At 40.2% G+C, this 18,814-nt stretch overlaps 1 protein-coding gene across 2 annotated transcripts in view; it reads right to left on the minus strand.

Moving 5' to 3' along the window:
* Positions 1-13,182, minus strand: part of TTC17 (tetratricopeptide repeat domain 17) — a 93,770-nt gene extending 80,588 nt beyond the window's left edge. For both annotated transcript variants that reach the window (XM_054587130.1, XM_054587129.1), the window contains exon 1: positions 13,006-13,182. In XM_054587130.1, coding sequence (XP_054443105.1) covers positions 13,006-13,164 — 159 coding nt within the window. In that variant the 5' untranslated portion in view covers positions 13,165-13,182. The remainder of the gene's footprint in view (positions 1-13,005) is intronic.
* Positions 13,183-18,814: the final 5,632 nt, after the last annotated feature.

Here is an 18,814-nt window from a genome sequence, read left to right on the forward strand (position 1 = left end):
AATAAGTGCTTGACAGGTCTATGGCTAGCTGAGGGCTACCTTAAGCAAATCACCTTCCCTTCTGGGGCTTGCATTTCCTCCACTATAAACTGAGGGGACCCAGCCTACTGATTTCTAAAGTTCCTTATAATTTTCAAATTCTACCTATAAGAGATTTAAACTGTCATATAAACATCATATTTTTACCAGTCTAATCTACACCACTGAAGTAATCTGATACTTCAATTTGCCCAGATAAGTCTGTATTTGCTCTAGGCCGGGACGATTTCCAAAGCTACAGTTAAAAAGTTTCTTTCAAACTGTTGATTTGTCCTATAAACAAAGGCTCCAATTAGCAGTGGCTATTTATTTCTGAGCAGTTATTAATTGTATTTTAGGCAAAGTCAGCCCTCTCTGTTTTTATGCCACTTAATTCTAACAAAGTTTAATTTAAAAAAATTATTTTTTATTGTAAGCTAAAAATGTCTTACTAAAAACACACATTATAGACAATGTAAAGAAACTGAAATTACTTGAAATTTCATTTTTAGAGGTATCTGCTGCTCCACACACACACACACAAATACATACAAAATGTCAGAATAACTTCTTTGCGTAGCTGTCTAAAGTATTTTCACAAAAATGGAATCATAATATATGTAGTATATTATATTCTTCCCTTCTCCACTATTCTCTAAATTTTATCAGATTTCTTTCCCAGTAAATACAAGTGTACTTCATCATGTTTACAGGTTAAAATTATATTTATTTTCCAGTTTCCTCCTTTACCTAAAATTTGGGGTTTTTTTTTTACTTATTCTCTCTCTTTAACAGTGTTGTGGCTAATCTCCTTACACTTAAATTTTTTGGCTAGCTGTGTAAAATTTCCTTCCCAGAAAGAGAACTGCTAGGTTAATATACTGCGCTTTAAAATTTGTACTTTTTGATAGCTTTTCTCTGGAAGAGTTCTATCAGTTTAAATTCCTAACAACAGTCACGGAGTTTCTACACACTTTCAGGAACACAGGAGTAAGGGTAAATGCATTTTTAATCTCTTTGATGGCCATATGCATTTCTTCTTTTGTGTACCTATTTAAAAAAACCTTTCTCATTTTCCACATCATATTCCATGAATGGTGGTTTCCAGCTGGTGGACTCTGAGGACTAGGAAGGAAGTGGAACACTCAGTCTCTCTGACTCCACTGGTCAAGCCTGTGTGGTTGCCACGGTAGGCAGGCTGATAGCCCTCCTGCTTCAGACAGTCCAATCATTAGAGGAATTCTCCTTGGGGCCTGAGCTTTACAAAAACAGCCCCTACCATTTTCCCTTTCCTTTGACATAAAAGAAACCTGAACCTTGTTCTTTCTTAAAATGGGATCTGAGGAACTACTAAAGCTCCCAAGGTTTTAGTTGGTGCTTTCTTAGTCAATAAACCTTTCCTTACTCCAAACTCTGACATTTTGAATTTTCTGTTTTTGAAGCATTGAGCACAGGAACTTTGCAGGGTCACAACTATTCTTTTCTTGTGTTTTCTGACTTTTCCTACAGGGGTCATGCTGTTAAAAGGAATCCTTAGAGCACTACGCAACATGTATTTTTTATTTAAAAAAAAACTGTAATGACAAGTGTAGTCTCAGGTCTGAGGAACAATTTTTTAGCTTTTCCTTATCTTTCACAGGTGCAGGGCCAGGCAAAACACCTCGAAAAGGCAACATCTATCTACTGTATGTTCTTCTTACCTCCCTCCCATCAGATTTTTACCCTGATCTTAAATCTAGTTCACCACCATTTTCTAAATAATCGTCCAAGGAACCCTCACCTTTGTAATCCCCGTCAGTCTAACGCAGGGGCCAGGAAGGTGCGTTTTAGAGGGATGGGATGAGAAAGGCGGAAGAGTCTATTGCCCACTTTGCATGCAACTTTCTCTTCAGGGTTCCAGCCTGACCATCATGGACTTGAACCTTCTTCCAAGTCTGGAGAAACGCAAGTTCACAAAGTACCAGACCAGCCTCAGCTCTTGAGAGGGAGATACATAGGTTCCTGCCTGTAACTTCCAAACATTAATATTAATAAAAACAGATCTTTTACTAGAATTTAATTGTATAAGATCAATAAAACACTATTATAATGAACAGTAGGATTTGGAAATATTTTTGTTAAAGATGACTTTTTTTTTTTTTTTTTTTGCTCTTAGGGTACTTACACAGTATTTTAATGAGAAATTAAAATCCAATCTCAATTGTGTGGGATACCAAGTTATCAAAACTAAAAATAAACTTTAAATAAACAAAAGTACTGAATCCTGATTATCACATTAATTTTTATGACCATATATCCCTATTTTTGAAAGCCTTACCCTCAATTAGATTTACCTTTTTATTTTCATAGCTCCTGGAAGACACAGTTGAACGTGCTTAAAGTCACATAAAATAATCTAGGTATTTGAAGAATACTATACAACTGTACTCTGGGTTTGGATATGTAGTGTTCCAGCCAATTTTGTGAGAATATTCATGTCAAACAACCACCATTTTCCTAACTGACAATCAAGTTATTTTTTTCATTTTTAACATGAACAGTTTCTAATAAAAGTGCTATTAGACACTATATTTTCTCCGCCACCTGAGGCCATCTTTTCATTGCTTTTAGAGAGAGAAGAAGAGGGAAGGAGGGTGACGGAGAGAAACATCAACTGGTGGCCTCCGATACACGCCCTGACCAGGGATCAAACCTGCAACCTAGGTATGCGCCCTGACTGGGAACCAAATCCCCAGCCTTTCAGTGTATAGGACAATGTTCCAACCAACTAAGCTGGGGCTAGACTACATTTTCTGATTTATGTAACCAAGAACTATACAAATAACATAATGAATAGAGTAAACAATTTACAATTTTACAAGAGAATGAAACACTGAATCAAGACACAAGAGCCTTGCACATTTATCATTCGAATAGTTATATTCTTGTAAACATATACAGAAACAATGTAGCTACACAGTTATAGTTGTTCTTTATGTAACTCAGAAGTGACTCTCATTCCAGCAGCAAATACTTATTAAATACAGAATAATGGTCTAATAAATATGTCCATGTCCTAATGACCAGAATCTCCGGAGTGTGTTAGGTTACATGGCAAAAGGGAATTTAGGTAACTGATTGAGTTAAACTTCAATTCAGATTATGCTAATTAGAGAATTATTAACCTGGATTATCAGGAAGCCCAATGTAATCACAAGGGTCCTTAAAAGTGGAATAGCTATGTCAATTTAAATTTTAAATATTAAAAAATATTTTAAAAATGAATAAAAGTAGTCAGCTCAATAACAACAACAAAAGTAGAAGAGAGAAGTCAGAGAGAGATGCTTAAGGAAAAATGGTGAGAGAAATGCAATGTTGCTGGCTTTGAGGATGTAATAGAGAGTCACAAGGCAAGGAATGTGGGTGGCACCTAGAAAAGGCAAGGAAATAAACTCTCCCGTAGATCCTCCAGAAAGATATATAATGCTGCTGTCCCCTTGATTTTTGCCTGGTGAAATACAAGTTGGAGTTCTAACCCACCGAACTGTAAAATAATAAATTTGTGTTGTTTTAAGCCACTTGATGAGTGACTTTTAACAGCAGCATTAAAAACTAATATAAGCGCCCACTAAATACCAGAAATAATACTGGTCATAATGGTGATTAATAAAATAGGTGAAAGCTTGAAAGTTTTTATTTCGATGGGTGCTGTAGACTGAGTTGCATCTTCCTAAAATGTATGTGCTGAAGCACTAACCCCCAACGTGATGGTAACTGGAGAATAGGCCATTGGGAGGTAATTCGGTTTAGATGAGGTCAGGAGGTTGGGACCCTCATGCTGGGATTAGTGCCCTTATAAAAGGCGACACCAGAGAGCTCACTTTCTCATTCTCCCTGTCCTGTGACAGTAAGCATACAGCTGTGTGCAAGCCAGGAAGGGCGCCTCACCGGAATCGGAATCTGACCGTGCTGAGACTTCCGGCCTTCAAAGCTGTGAGAAAATAAACTTCTGTAGCTTAAGCCACCCAGTTGATGGCATTTTGTTGTAACAGCCCAAGCTGAGGCAGGTTTGTTAATCAAATATTGGAAAAGGGTTATTAAAATCAGTGCCAGATATTGAATCTTAGTCACTTTATCACTACTCAGGTGATGGCAAACTCAACAGTTAAGAAATTACTTGCTATTCATGCTAGAAATTGCTGTTCATGAATAAAGTTTAACTTGATTAATCATCAAAACATTAGTAGTATCAACTGTGGGAGGAAAAAACCCAGCTTGATTAGTTTCCTTTACTGTAATCCTAACATGTATGAAATAAGCATTAATGACAAAGGTTTAATTTTTTTAATGAAAATAACAAATCCAAACTGAAAGCCACAACACTTTTCTGAAGGGCAATGGATGGAATAAGTGGTCTTTCATTAGAACTGGATTATGAACGAAGGTTTTACATATTCCAAACACTGTTAGGTATTTTCAAACACTACTGATGCAGTCCCTTAGGAGGACAATTTGACAATATCCTAAGAACATTAAATATAATACACTGTTAGAAGCAGGAAGCAAGAAGAACAGTTTGGAGGCTACTGCTCAGTCTCAGGAGACAGATGAAGATTTGCAGAAGTAAATCTTCACTAGGTTTGCAGAAGTAAAGGTACAAAAACATGGCCTGATTCAGTATACATTTTGGATATAAAGTAGACCGATTATTGATAGATTGGGTATGAGATAGGAGAGAAAGAAGAGTTAAGGGAAATACCACGATTTTGGAGATGAGCAATTTAGTTATAGGTGTGTTAGAGTGGAAACTCTAGAGTTCAGCTTAGGACATAATGAATTTGGTGTTTTTGTTATTAAAAAGATCCTAATTTTTATTTATTTAAAAAGATTTTATTTATTTATTTTTAGAGAGAAGGGACAGGAGGGAGGAGGAAAGGGAGAGAAATCGCAATGTGCAAGAGATATATCGATTGGTTGCCACTTGCACGCCCCCAACCAGGGACCTGGCCCACAATCCAGGCACGTTCCCTGACTGGGAACTGAACCTGTAACCTTTCAGTTTGCAGGTGAGTGCTCAGTCCATTGACCCACACAGGCCAGGCAGGACATAATGTATTCGTGATGTCTATTAGACAGCTAAGTGGAGATGTTGAGCAGGCAATCGGATATATAAGTCTGAATTTCAGGGAAAAACTGCAGGTATGTTTTTGGAGTCCTCAGAATATACAGGGTCCAGCAGAACTAACGCCTGCTTGAGTGTGGTTGGTAGGGTAATAAAATGGGTGTAGTAATTTATAGTTTTAATTTGAACATTTCACCTAAAATGCCGTGTAGGGTGCTTGAGTGTGATATTGTTATATTACGGAATGACGTCCTTATAATTTTGTAATAAAAGATTTTGCAATAAAAAAGCGGTGTTATTTGTACTGGATCCTGTATATGGTATTTTATGCCATGAGACTGCATAAAATCACCTGGTGAGCAATGTATAGAGGGAAGAGAGGGGGCACACCAATATTTAAGACTCATGAAGAAAAGAGGAATTCAGCAGAACAGAAGGATGAGTCATAGCCAGGGATTTAGAAGGAAAAACTAGGAATGTATGTCCTGGAAGCCATGTAAGAAAATAGTTCAATAAGGTATGAGGACAAATGCTAGCTTGCTAACGGAATAAAATGACTCAGAACTGAGCACTGAATTTGGCAATATGAAAGGCCCGGGTATCTTGACAAGAAATGTGGGCACAAAGATGGGAGTGGTATTAAAAGAGACCTATGCAAAGACAGGGAAGAGAGTCTGTGCACACGAATGACTCTTTTGAGGTTATCTAGCTATAAAAGAGCCACTCAACAGAGGAATTCATCCTGAAGTATGGTGGAGGCGCAGGTATTGTTCACACCCTGCTCCCTGCATTTTGGAGTGCAAAGCTGTTCTAATTTTTGACCTGATGGGCTGGCAGGCCCTCTTATTCCTCACTGTCAGATTGCCTTCTGTTCACTTCCACTATTGCTTCTAAACTGGAACAACTGCTGAGCCCACAGACGATTCTAACCCCCCTCAACAGTGCAGCTGCCATTTCTCATCTTCTGATTCCTTTTTTATGTTTATTGACTTGAGAGAGAGAGGGAGGGAGGGAGGAAGAAAGGGAGAGACAGATGGGGGAGGGGGGAGGGGGAGGGGGGGTGGGAGGGAGGGGGGGGGAGAGAGAGAGAGAGAGAGAGAGAGAGAGAGAGAGAGAGAGAGAGAGAGAGAGAGATTGATTGATTGACTGGTTGCCTCCTACATGCACACTGACCAGGGAGTGAACCTGTATCCTAAATATGGGGATCAAACTCCCAGCCTTTCGGTGTATAGGACAATGCTCCAACCAACTGGCCAGGGTCCTTCCGGTTCTTTTTTCCTGCTTTTCTTGTTTGTCTCTATTTTCTTGACTCTTGTTGCTTCTCCATACTTTCTGATGTCTGAGCAATAAAGTAACTTTTTGGTACAACATCAGTGACAAAATAGATGACTTTCCTTGCACACACAACCGGATCACTGCAGATGGGTAGGAGTAATCTCTGATGTTATGGCTCTTCTCACCTGTGTACAGCACCTCTTCTGAAGGCCTAAGGGCTGATTCCTGGAAGCCTGAGGCTTTCTTTAGGCTGGTCTCCATGGCTATCACATTAACGAGTATGGTAAGGCTTCATTAAGACAATGGTAAATTCCTAAAAGGCAGGAACCTCTTCTCTCATTTCCCTACATTGTCCATTCAACAGATACTATTGTAGCCTATATGATTAAACAGTGTGAGAGATGACAGGGCTGCAGAGAAGATGGATACAGCCGTTCCCTTCACGGAGCAGGGCTTTTACATCAGTAAATGGGCACAACATGGTATGGTACCAGCTTTCATATGGGAATACAGGATGCTCTGAGTGCATATAGAAAGAAGAGCTTGTTCAAATCCGGGCATTTTAGAAGCTTTCCTGTGAAAGTCATGTTTAAGCTGTGATGAGTGTAAGTTAACAAAGTTGGGGCACCTCAGGGGAAGAACATGTGCAAAGACTCAGAAGCAATTAGTAACAGAGCATATTTGGGGACACTGACAAAAGTTAAGTGTGGGTAAGTGTGTTTGTGTGTGTATTCTTCAGTGAGGGTGAGGAACTGAAGGATAAGCAGAGATAAAGCTAGAGAGAAGGAAGGGTCAGATCATAGGATATGTTACAGAACTTGGACCATATCCTGGGATATGTACTGATCTATTAAAGGTAGTTTTCCTTGGGGAGTGAGAATGGGTAGAGGTGGAAGGACTTCACCTTATTACTTTAAATACTCCTAAAATGTTAGACATTTATTTTTACAATGCCATGCTTTACTCTTATAATTCAAATTTTCATTACTGAATTACAGTAATGATAGTGGTTATGGGAAGAAATGAGATACAATTAGAAAAGTAAAACTGAAAGACGTTGGTAAGGAATAGGGGAGAGGGAGAAATCAAAGAACAACTACCCTTCTGCTGTGGCAAATGGGTGGATGGTGAATGGTGGTGTCTTTCATTAGTTTTGGGAAACTAGAGCATGACACAGGTGTAGGAGTAAAATGAGGTGAGATTTGGTCATATGAAGCCTGAAGCACCTAGAGGACATTCCTGTGGAGTTAAAAGTTAGTGCAGAGGTCTGGAATCTGTCCTAACTCTGGGGGAAAAAATGTGAGTTGTTGAAAGAATTGTGCATATTTTCAGCATATACATGGTACCTTAAGTCTTGAGAAAGAATGAGACTGCCCAGGTATATGTAAAGAGTAAAAAGAGAAGGCTGGAACAGAGGCTGAAGGACCAGAAATATTGAAAACTAAACTTCTCAGAATGATCTGTGACCTATCTGCACCATAATCTCCTGAGGAGTCTGATAAAAATGTAGAATCTTGGATCTACCACCAAACTCCTGAATTAGACACTCCAAGTGGCCTGGGAATATGCATTTCAAGCAAGAAACCAGGTTATTTTTGTGTAAAGTTTGAGAACCACTGATCTAGAAAATAAGTGGAGTAAGAAGAACCAGGGGGAAAAAAAGTTAAGAAGCTGTGCTTTGCTCACCGCTGAAGAAAAATGAGAATCTTGTGTCACAGTGACCAATGGAAAAAAACTGGCGAAAAGTAAGCAGTCAATAAATACTTGTTCCATAAAGAATCGGGGAAAGTATTTAAAGTTACAATTTATCTCCGTACATTTCCAAGTTTCTACTAACTACTCTACAGTATAAACAAAGTTAATACCTGAGTAATTTATAAGAAAAAAAATAGAAATATCTAAAAATAATGGATTACATAAGAATCACTTTCATGCCCAAATGTAAGACAAATTACAAGGGTTTAGCAGATGCCTAGCAAGTTAGTGAATAACCACCATGACCTCTCAGGTCCAAGTAAATCCCTGAAGTGTATAAACAAGGAAACAGTATTCCATGCCAAAAACAGATGGGTTCAGTTTTAAAAAGCTCTAAAAGAAAGCTGTCAGCTTCACGGTACTATATGGATGCTCTCTCCCAGGTTAACTAAATTACTTAACATCTGATCAAAATCAAGCCGCTCCCTCACTTACAAGCTATTAAAAACCAACAGATGAAGATTTAGCCTGTTTGTCCAATTAAATCTGATAGTTCTGCTTTAGAACATAGCAAAAGAAATAGCTGCTTATCAAAGAATTGTTCTTTGCCAAGGTTGCTAGGCTTCAGGGCATCAGTTCTGTCAGAAACTTTGATTTGTTCTAAGCAGTTACAAGGATCTGTACTCCTAAGACATTTGCTTGATAGGAGGCAAAATGATTAAGTAACCCCCAAATTAATTCACACCTGTTTGGGACACTCCCCTGCCCCGCCACCCCCAATTTGAAGTCACCACAAAACATGGTGCAGAGGTAAAGCAAACCAGAAAAGAGAAGATATTCACTTCAATATTTCCATTTTTACGTTTATTTTTCTTTCTATTCCTTCATTTGTAGGTGTTGGGAGGGAGGATAACATTTCAAATTTACTGATTACAAAGTGCTCACTTGTTTGCTACTGCAGATAAATACATTTTTACTGATTGTTATGACTAAATACCTATACTAAATACTAATTAATGACAACATTAATTAGTTGTGAGACTTCCGGTGACTTTCTCACCTATGAGCTATACAATATATTCTTTTTTTAAAAATGATTTGATTTGTTTATTTTTAGAGAGAGGGGAAAGAAGGGAGAAAAAAGTAGAGAGACACTGATTAGTTGCTTCTTTCACATCCCCAACTGCAGACCTGGCCTGCAACCCAGGCATGTGTCCTGACTGGGAATCGAACCGTCAATCTCTTGGTTCACAAGCCGGTGCTCAGTCCACTGAGCCACACCAGCCAGGGTTGTACAATATATTCTTAAAGAATTTTTCCAAATCTAAAATTCTATTATTCTAAGATTGGAGGAGAGGGAAACAGTAGGCAAAGAATAAATGTTCTAAGAGAGGAGGAAAAGATGATATTCTATTTACTTAACATTTTAGAGGACTTATGAAGAAAGACTACCCAGAGGCAGTGAATCCAGTGCTAGTAGTACAATTTCTTGATTCAATAAGTCTGCAACAAACAAACTGGTAACATTTCAAAAGTCCATCTGTTAGCTGGCAATTTAGAACAGAGAATATTATTTTTTCCCACAGAAATGATGTGATACATAGTAGCTAGGCTCTTAGGCTAATTCATAAGTTTATTTAACCCCCAAAGCAAGTGAATTGCTAGACACTTTTGATAAAAATGGAAAATAGATGCTTCCACATTGGTAATTAAGCAAGAAGAACATCAGAATGAGACAAACAAAAAATGTTTATCTCAAAGTCTATTCCTCACAATGATGTCAACCAAAAGACCCACTGGCCTGATCTATGCACACTGTTGATCCTCCCCATGACTAGATCATAATAGCCCAACCCCAAGTCCAGGGACTCCGTTATGGATGGACCCCTGATTACATAACATTAGAGGGTCTAACTTTTAGGTACAGGGACACTAATGGTTCAAAAGTATCCCAAAGCCCAAAGCTTGGAGAAAAGCACAAAGTTGGAGAGAATAAGGAGGGGCCTTTTTAAAAAAGGTATCTCCTGACCTCAGAGGGAAATGAACTTAGTGAAAGGAGCATTCTCTTTAAGTCCCAGCTCCAGGATTCCCTGGACAATGCTCCTGGGAACATGAAGCCTAAAAACAATGAAGATACGTTTCCTAATTGGAGCAGGGACTGTGGAAAGGAACAATTTTCTGAGCTGCCATGCCAAGTACCAGACACCTGCTACTGCCAGAAGCAGCCCCAACTTTGTGAGGAGGCTGCCTGGAGGAATGTCTGCTTCCCAGCTCTCACTGAATCCTCATTTCAACCCCTCTACAGATCTAGGGCTTCCAACACATATGCATGTTCACAAGTCTGCAGCATTTAACTTGTGGGTGCCTATCTTTATCATCTACTAAAGCTAGAAATAGAAAAACCAAATGAGTGTTCTTTTCTCCTGGAAAGGACTACTTACTGTACTTTAAGCTTTAACTATAATGATGGCACATGTCCCTATTTCAGTCTGTATTTTGGGCAAGTCAGATGTTTAATTCATAAGTACTTCTCCACATTCACTATGGAAACAATGACCTATTAAATACAATTTAAACAGGTTTAATTATCAGGTAAAGAGTTTCAAAGGGTATTTGTCACCCTACTTATCTAAAATCTGTTCTTTCAATTTGTCCTTAGCTTTTTCCTTGATGAGGAAACTAAAACTGAAATAATACTCAGACAGTATAACCAATAACAAGTAACAAGGAATTTGGTATGTCAACAGGACACTATATATACTAAACTTTTAATTATGTTTTGAATGTATGGATACATCTGCAGTATACTCAAATCTACCTACTAAAGGGGTCTTTCAGTTCTTCAGTAAGTATATTCAAATGCGATATATAATCACAATTGTAACTGAGGTTTGGATTTTGCCTGCATTCAAATTATTGCTGGAAGGGCAACATGAGTAACACACGCAGAGCTATCAGAGTGGAACTCGGAAGCTGACCATGGTATCCAGCTGTATTTATACATCTGCATTTTCTTCTGATTAAATCCAACTTTTCTTCCCTAGCCTCTTATTGTTACAATATAGTCACCAACTTCATTTCTTCAGTATAAATGTTCATGCTTGCCTGAACTTATGTAAATGTTATGTAGCAAAACACTGGAAAATTCACCGAAAAGGATCATTAAAAAACGCGTGTAGTAAAGAAATAATTGCTTTCCAAACTTTAAGCCTAACTACTTACTACAGGGGTGACTTTGCAAAGATCCAAAAAATTTTTAGATTTCTCCCTTTGAGGCAACCCTTACTTTCCCCACTAAAACATATACATCCAATGTGCAGAAAGAAGGAAGTTATTAAAAAACAAAAACCAAATCAGATTCCACTTTCCAATTGCCATATTCGACATCGGTAATAGATTTCTACCACCTTTCACTGTTCAGATGGGCTACTTTCTCAGCTGAGTGGCAGGATACCTAACTGGGAAGGAGAAATCAATGTCATGGAGTATAAATAGCTGTGGCCAGAAACAATACTGCAGAAGAGCCAATAGGAGAAGGGCTCCCCAAATCGCAGTAACAGTGAATTAATTCCTTATCCCCAGGAGAGCCTCAGGGAAACCTGAGGGAACAAAAAGGAGGGTGGAAGTAAACATGTAGGATTTCCAATTTTTCCTTAGAGGTGAACTTGCAGTGTTTTGTAGGGTTTCTGAAACCTGTATTTATTAAATCTCAGCTGGCCAAGAAAAGGAAATTTTTTTCCTTAAGTAAGTTAGGCGTAGAGAAAATGCCACCCAATAGGAAGTCAGTCTTTTCTCAGATTGCCAAAAACCACTCACCAATATCAATGCTGACTTTAACTATTTTGTTTAACTCATTCATTATACTTGAGGTAAAATGTGAATTCCACGGCAAATGTACATGTGAACCTCACTTTACACAAAAGAAAACTCTGCATTGTGTTCCTATCACCGTTCATTACACACAACTCTAAGGTCCAGCAATTTCTTTCACACAATGAATACATTTGAGATCAGTGGGCTAAACTGCACAGGATACACACTTCACTTTCTAAATGTTTGCTGAACTTTTCAGGATTGCTTTCAAGTGTTGCAATTCGTCAAGTTTACCAAGTTTCTGTAGCAGTCACACACAAATATAGTCCACTCCATCAGCATCCACAAAATGCAGGCAATCATAAAGTTATGTAAGGAAAGCAGGAATTAGCTCAGGTACAAGAATCCAGGAAATCGCACATCCCTCGGGCAGGGTCACAGTAACCAGGTAAAGAAACAATGCAAAGTACACTGGGAAACGAGGGCAGTTACAGCTGAAAAGATGCAGGGAACGCCACCAGAGGCATCTTCAAGGATTCCTTCGAAGTCGAGTGTGTGTAGTTTCTAACGGGCCCCTGTTCACCTGGGTAACTGTACAAGCTAAAACCACCACAGCCAGACAAGAATGCCAGGGAGTGGAAGAGGAGATTGGGGGAAGCAGCGATAAATGATCCACTGCCTATAGGTGCCGAAGCTGTCACCACTCTGGGACCCGGCGCCCTACCTGCTTTCTCCTTCCTCGGGGAGCGCTGGTGACGCGTGGGCCCGAGGGGAATCAGAGACTGGGAGAGAAAACGAATCTGTGATTCCTAAAGCCCGAGAGCGAGAAAATGTCCCCAAGGACCGAACCCCCGCAGCCGGGCGACTCTCCCACGCAACGCGCGGCCCCAGGGTGGAAGCTTAAGAACTTACAGACCGCCAAGGCGAGGGCCAGGGCACAAGTGGGGAAGGGGTGGCGCGGGGTCCTCCCTGCCGCGTCGCGGGGACTTTGGGAAGGTAGGTTGGGGGCGGGGCCGCGCGGAGCCAAATAGCCAGGGGTCTGGTCCCGGCATCACCCCCAGGCTAGGGCCGGCACGGGCAGAGAGGGGCGCCCTAGTTGCTACCTGCTGCTGGATCTTCCCGTCCTCCGTGACGACCCAGTGCGTGGTGGCGAAGACCTCTCGAGCCGCTATACTCAGCAAGGCGGAAAGGCTGAGGAGCCAGCCTGGGCTGGAGCACGGCGGCACTTCACACCGGCCGCGGACCCCTACTGCCGCCGCCATCTTGCCCCCGCCCCCGGCCTGGCCGCCCACACCGGAAGCGGAAGCGGCTCTCCGCCGCCCGCCATCTTGGGGAGGTCGGTTTTGGATTAGGAGGAGCAGCCGAAGGGGCGCTACCGGCCTGCGACTGTCTTCCTCAGCTTTGGTGTGGACGACTGGGAAGCGCGGCCTCTGGCGGCTGGCCCAGCCTAGTTTCAGGTCGGACACCGCTATTTGTTACTGTTTTTCTATGTGCCATCCGATCTCGGACCGTGGGAAGCAGAGGGAGATAAAAATAGTGTTTTACGTGGAGCCTACGCCAAAATGAGAGCGCTCAAGAGTGTGTGAATACACAGACACACACATTTTTAAATAAAACCTTGGTTTTTATCTTATTTCTGGTTGTGTAAAACAGTTGAGAAGTAAACGATATGCTTTCGATGCGCTGAAGAGAAAAGATGTATTATCTTTGATTCTTAAAGTCTCACAGTAGTGGAAGCTTCAAAATCTCGGCTGTAGTCAGTCTAGGGCAGCGCCGTCCTGTACAAATCCAATGTGAGCTACGAGCCACATGTGCAATATAAAAGAGAGAGAAATACTAACATTTTATTTAACCCATTATGCACAAGTGAAAGTCATACAGATTAGCTTTTTGGTACTAAGTCTTCGAAGTCGGCATGTATTTTACGTTTACAGCACAGCTAAGTTAGAACTATCAAGGTTTCAAGGAGTTAATAGCCACCTGTCGCTAGTGGCGATGTTATTGGGCAGCGTGGGTGTAGGCGGTAGGTGTCGCTCTAGAGACCAGCAGTATTGGCATCGCATCGGAGCTTATTAGCAGATCTTATTCATAGCTCTTCCCCAGGCCCCGTCAGATTTTACCTTTTCCTTACCGTCCCCAGTGACTGGTACGCACATTCAAGCTTGAGAAGCACTTCCCTCTCGTGTTATCAATAGGCAGTTCAAGCGAATAGCCTAGCTTCTGGCTTTTACTTAGATATGTCGGTTTAGGTATTTCAGGGCTGCCTTCTAGCCTTGTGTGTCATTTTATTACTTTTTAACCTTTATTGTATTTTTTCGATGTGTCCCTTTGTATGTAGGTTCATCATGCTTTTGGTTTTCTCTTTGAGAAAAGGAGAATGAGAATTTTGCCCGACCACTTCTACACTGATGTACTGCAGGGAAAAAAAATTGCCAAAGGTTTAAACACCACTTGGTGCTATGCAAGCAATGCACAGCATCGGTTTCTTGTTCTTTCAGAGAGCAGCTTTTCCTGAGGACAAAAGTAGTGAACATTCATTTTATTAAAAATGTGTGGTTTACCTGCTTTAGTCTGGTAAAGCAGACTACTCTGCTTTACTCTGCTAGACAGTGAATATGGAAGTATAACTACTGAGCAGTCTGCAATCTAGTGGGATATCGGTAGGTTAACAATTGAAATATAGGATAACGGGCATCTATGTAGAAGAGAGAACAACTAGCCAGGAGAAAGGCTTGGAGCAAAGGTGCTGAATTCTGCCTGAATCAGCAATATAGTAAGTATGAAAAGGGGAAATCGGTGGCTCATTGTTAAGAGTCTCTTGTGTGTGATACCAAGGAGTTTTAACATAGAAATGTGTCAGAGTTTTGAAACAGGGAAGTGGCAAGTGATGGAGTCTTTTTGTTCTTCGCATCTTAAGTTAAGGCATAGACGGCAACCCTCTTACCTGTGTTTAAAGCTGCTAAGTAATGGTAATCATCAAGATCTAACATTTTTTGAGTGTTTAAGATATACTGGGCACTGTACATGCATAGTTTCTATTAATCTTTGCTAATTTACCAGGCATAGGCTGGTTAAATAATTTGGCCAAGATCATACAGGTAATAAGCAGCAGAACTCACCTTTGGAATCCGATCTACCAGACTGGATGCTGAGGAGTTTGAGAGAAGCTCCAACATCACATATTTTGCCCATCAGCAATTTCTTTGACATAAATTAATCTGTAAAGGGGTAGAATCACAGCTTGTGCAGCTCTAATCTACCACCCACCTCTAATTTCACTAAATAACCATTGTTCTTTTGGATACTGTATTAGTTTTCTATTGTGGTGTAACAAATAACCACAAATACAGCAGCTTAATACACACTTCACTCAGTTTCCATGGGTCAGGCATCTGACATGGCGTGGCTAGGTTCTCTGCTCAGCATCGCACATGACTGGTGTGAAGGCTGCAGTCTCACCTGAATCCTGGAGGCCTCTTCCAGGCCCTTTCAAGTTCTTGGCAAATTCAGTTCTTTGCCATTACAGGATCGAGGACCCAATTTTCTTGCTGGCTGCTGATTGTGGCCACTAAACTTAAAGGCCACCCACCATTCCTTGCCACATGGCCCTCTCAATATGCCATCTGTTCCTTCAAGGGAAGCAGAAGAACTGCCACTACTCAAATCTCTTGATTTCTTTCAATCTCTGATCTCTAGGCCCAGATTTAAAGGGCCCATGTAATTAGATAAGGTCCACCTGAAAATCTCTCTTTTAATTAATTAATCATCCTTAATGACATCTGCAAAAATTTCTTTTGCTATATAACCTGATAAATTACAGGAATTATATTCACATGTTCTCCCCACATTCAAGAGAGATTTAAGGCGGCAGGGATCACTGGGAGTCATGCTAGAATTCTGCCTGCACAGGTCCTGAGTGACAAACTTTGTACCTCTAATCTTTTACTGAACTGTTTGAAGCATCACAGAGTGACAGTTAGAAGTGATTTTACTGAAATCCTTTCCTTGCTCTTCCTTTTCAAATCTATTATTTAAGGTACAGCTCAAATCCCAGACTGTAAAAAAAGTCTGTCAACTTCTTTTGCCTATTATTTCTATAACACTAATATTGCCGTTAATACCTTGTTACTTTGTGATACTACTTGGCACATTTTGAATAGCTAAACTCTTGAGTAGTTCTTTGTTCAGTTAGACTCAGAATCTGAGGACGGGAAGCATTTTGTACACAAACATACTTTTATCTTTGATAAAGCTTCTGTATTTAAGTGATTGTTTGCTTAGTTTTTTAGTCCCTCTCCCCTATAAAAGGTAGGTTTCCCACTTTATGTAAATGAAAGTTAAAAATCTTAACCTAAATAAAATTGTTGTTACTTATTTTCTGCACCCAGATAGATCACCTGTTAACCTTATTTTATTTTATTCTAAGGCTTGATACTTCCTTTTCCTTTTTAATTATACTCTTTTAGATGCTTTGATAAAACCTATAGAAATGTAATATGGTAGTTGGCAAAATTCCTGATCTCTAAATTGTAATTTAATTCTCTGTTGAACAAGTAATAGAAAAACCCATAACTGCATTATTTGGTGTACAGATAAAGTATTCTGGCAAATAGATCCTTTAATTTATTTACTCTCATTATAAATTAATAGAATTTTTGAAGCTAGGAAGTGGACGATAAAATGATTTTTCTGGATTATTAATTCCCTCCCTTGGGCCATTTTATCTGAAAGTTGCAAAAAATCTTTATACTGTTTATTCCTTAGTGAAAATACTTAAGATAAATATCCCTGAGTTAACACTGGTTTTAATTCTGTTAATTTGATTATCTTTTGCTTCACTGTCAAATCTTAGTGGCTTAAGTTTTAAAACATGATTTATTATTCTTCATAGTTTGTGGCTGGACTCAGCTGGGTGGTTCTCTTCCTGCTGTTGGCTAGGATCATTCGTTCATAAGGCTGCATTCAGCTGAGACCTCTGCTGCGGCTGGAATGTCTCAAAATGGCTCCACGTCTAGTGCTTTAGCTGGAGCAGCTGAAATGTCTAGGGGTGGTTGGGCCTCTCTCAGTCAGGGTAATTCCAAAGGCTTCTTACTGGGTGGCTCAGGGCTCCAAGAGAAAGAAGCAGCTACCAGGCTCCTTGAGGGCCAGGCCAGAACTGGCGAAGTGCCCCTTCTGTATTCTGTTGGCCAAAGAAAGTAACAAGGCTAGTCCAGATTCAAGGGGCAAACAGAAACAGGCTCACCTTGGAGGTGCAGCAGCATGTTTGAGCAGGAATGGAGAGTCGTTGGCAACCTACTACATATAGTTAATTTCTTTAGAGAAATCTTGAATTGACAGGGGTTTGAGGGGGGGTGTAGGGAGGGAAGCTGGTTATGGCAGAAGAGCTGTATGGGCATATCTCCCCAACAGCTATATCCAAAGTGAAGAGGCTCTCACAGGGGAGGCAGAGTACACATACTACATAATTTCATTTAGAAATAGTTTGCCAAATATATCAGAGTCTGAAGCATGAGGACTACTGTGGATGAGACCCAGGGTTCAATCAGCCCAGGATTCTAACCCACAGTGACACCAGAGCTGCTCTGAGGATAGAGCGATGGTCAGCCACAGAAGTATTTTCCTCATACAGACTAAACCAACCATCCTTATAGCTGTTAATACATTTGGGGAGGACAGTTTCTATGGAGTAATTATACTGTGATCAGTCATTCGGGAGTTAAAGGTCATACGTGCCCCCCCCCCCCCAGCTTTTACTCCCTTACATACATCCAAGGATAATCATAAATATCCTGATTTTATGGTTAAATCCAAGTTCATTTTACTTAAAGCTTTCATGAGTTTGTGCTTTTTGGTCTTATCTATCACTTATAACCTACTAAATTTTACTTTTTCCTCATGGAACTACCATCCCCTCATCTTTTGTTTGCTCCTCTCTGCTCCTTTTCTACTTGAGGAATGCAAACTAGAACTGTGTATAGTCTATCTAGGCTTTGTCTCAGATTTATTTCTAATATCAACTCTTTCTGATGACCAGGATTTTACTGGATTTTCTTACTTGAAGTTACATTAGTTTTAGGGAATAAATGTACAACTTCTAGGAATAAATGTAAGATTTGTTTCCATTACACTTGATAAAATTAAATCACTTTGTTTTCTACCCAGCCGGAACTGACTGGAGCTCCTCCTATGGTTTCTAAGATGGAGGGGAAGAACAGTGAGTTGAGGGAGCACAGAGGTGGTCAAGTCCTGTCCAATCTGAAGGGTCAGTTGGCTACAGATGAAGCGGTGAGGGGGAGCTGTCAGGGGACAATGACATTCCAGACGGGAAACATGCCTCAGTATCAGAAGGAGCACGGTGCCCGTTGTTACTGACAATAGTTAACAATCACAGTAGATAACGGATTTAGGAGTTCTGGGGTCAAGATTAGGAATTTACAAGCTTTGAGATAGCCCAGTCTTTAGTACAGCCTGGCATTTTTAAAGCCAGGTGTTCTGTAGGTTTCTTTGTTTCGATCTCAAATGCTTTTCCTTGAAATATTGATTAGGTTGGCTCCAGTCATCCAGGTCTCAGCTCAAATGAATTCTTCAGAGGCTTTTTCTAACTGTTCTGTTAGCTCTGTTACACATTATCACATCAGAATGCTTCAGCGCCCTCGTAACACTCACTACTCTGTGAAATCAGCTTAGGCTCTGTGTAATAAAATGTAAACTCAATGTGTTTCCCTGTCTTGATCACCACTAAATGCTTAAGAGCCTAAAACACTACCTTTGACTTATTTACTGTGTACCAAACACTGTTTTTTAGATGATTGGGGTTACCGGTGAACAACATGGAAAAATTCTTATCTTTGTGGTATTAAAATACCACATCACATTTTACCAGGGAGAGACAGAGAATGAACAACATGTGAG

Source organism: Pteronotus mesoamericanus, unplaced genomic scaffold (assembly GCF_021234165.1).
Source record: "Pteronotus mesoamericanus isolate MK-2021 breed Mesoamerican mustached bat unplaced genomic scaffold, CSHL_Meso_final scaffold_1066, whole genome shotgun sequence".
Classification (NCBI taxonomy): Eukaryota; Metazoa; Chordata; class Mammalia; order Chiroptera; family Mormoopidae; genus Pteronotus; species Pteronotus mesoamericanus.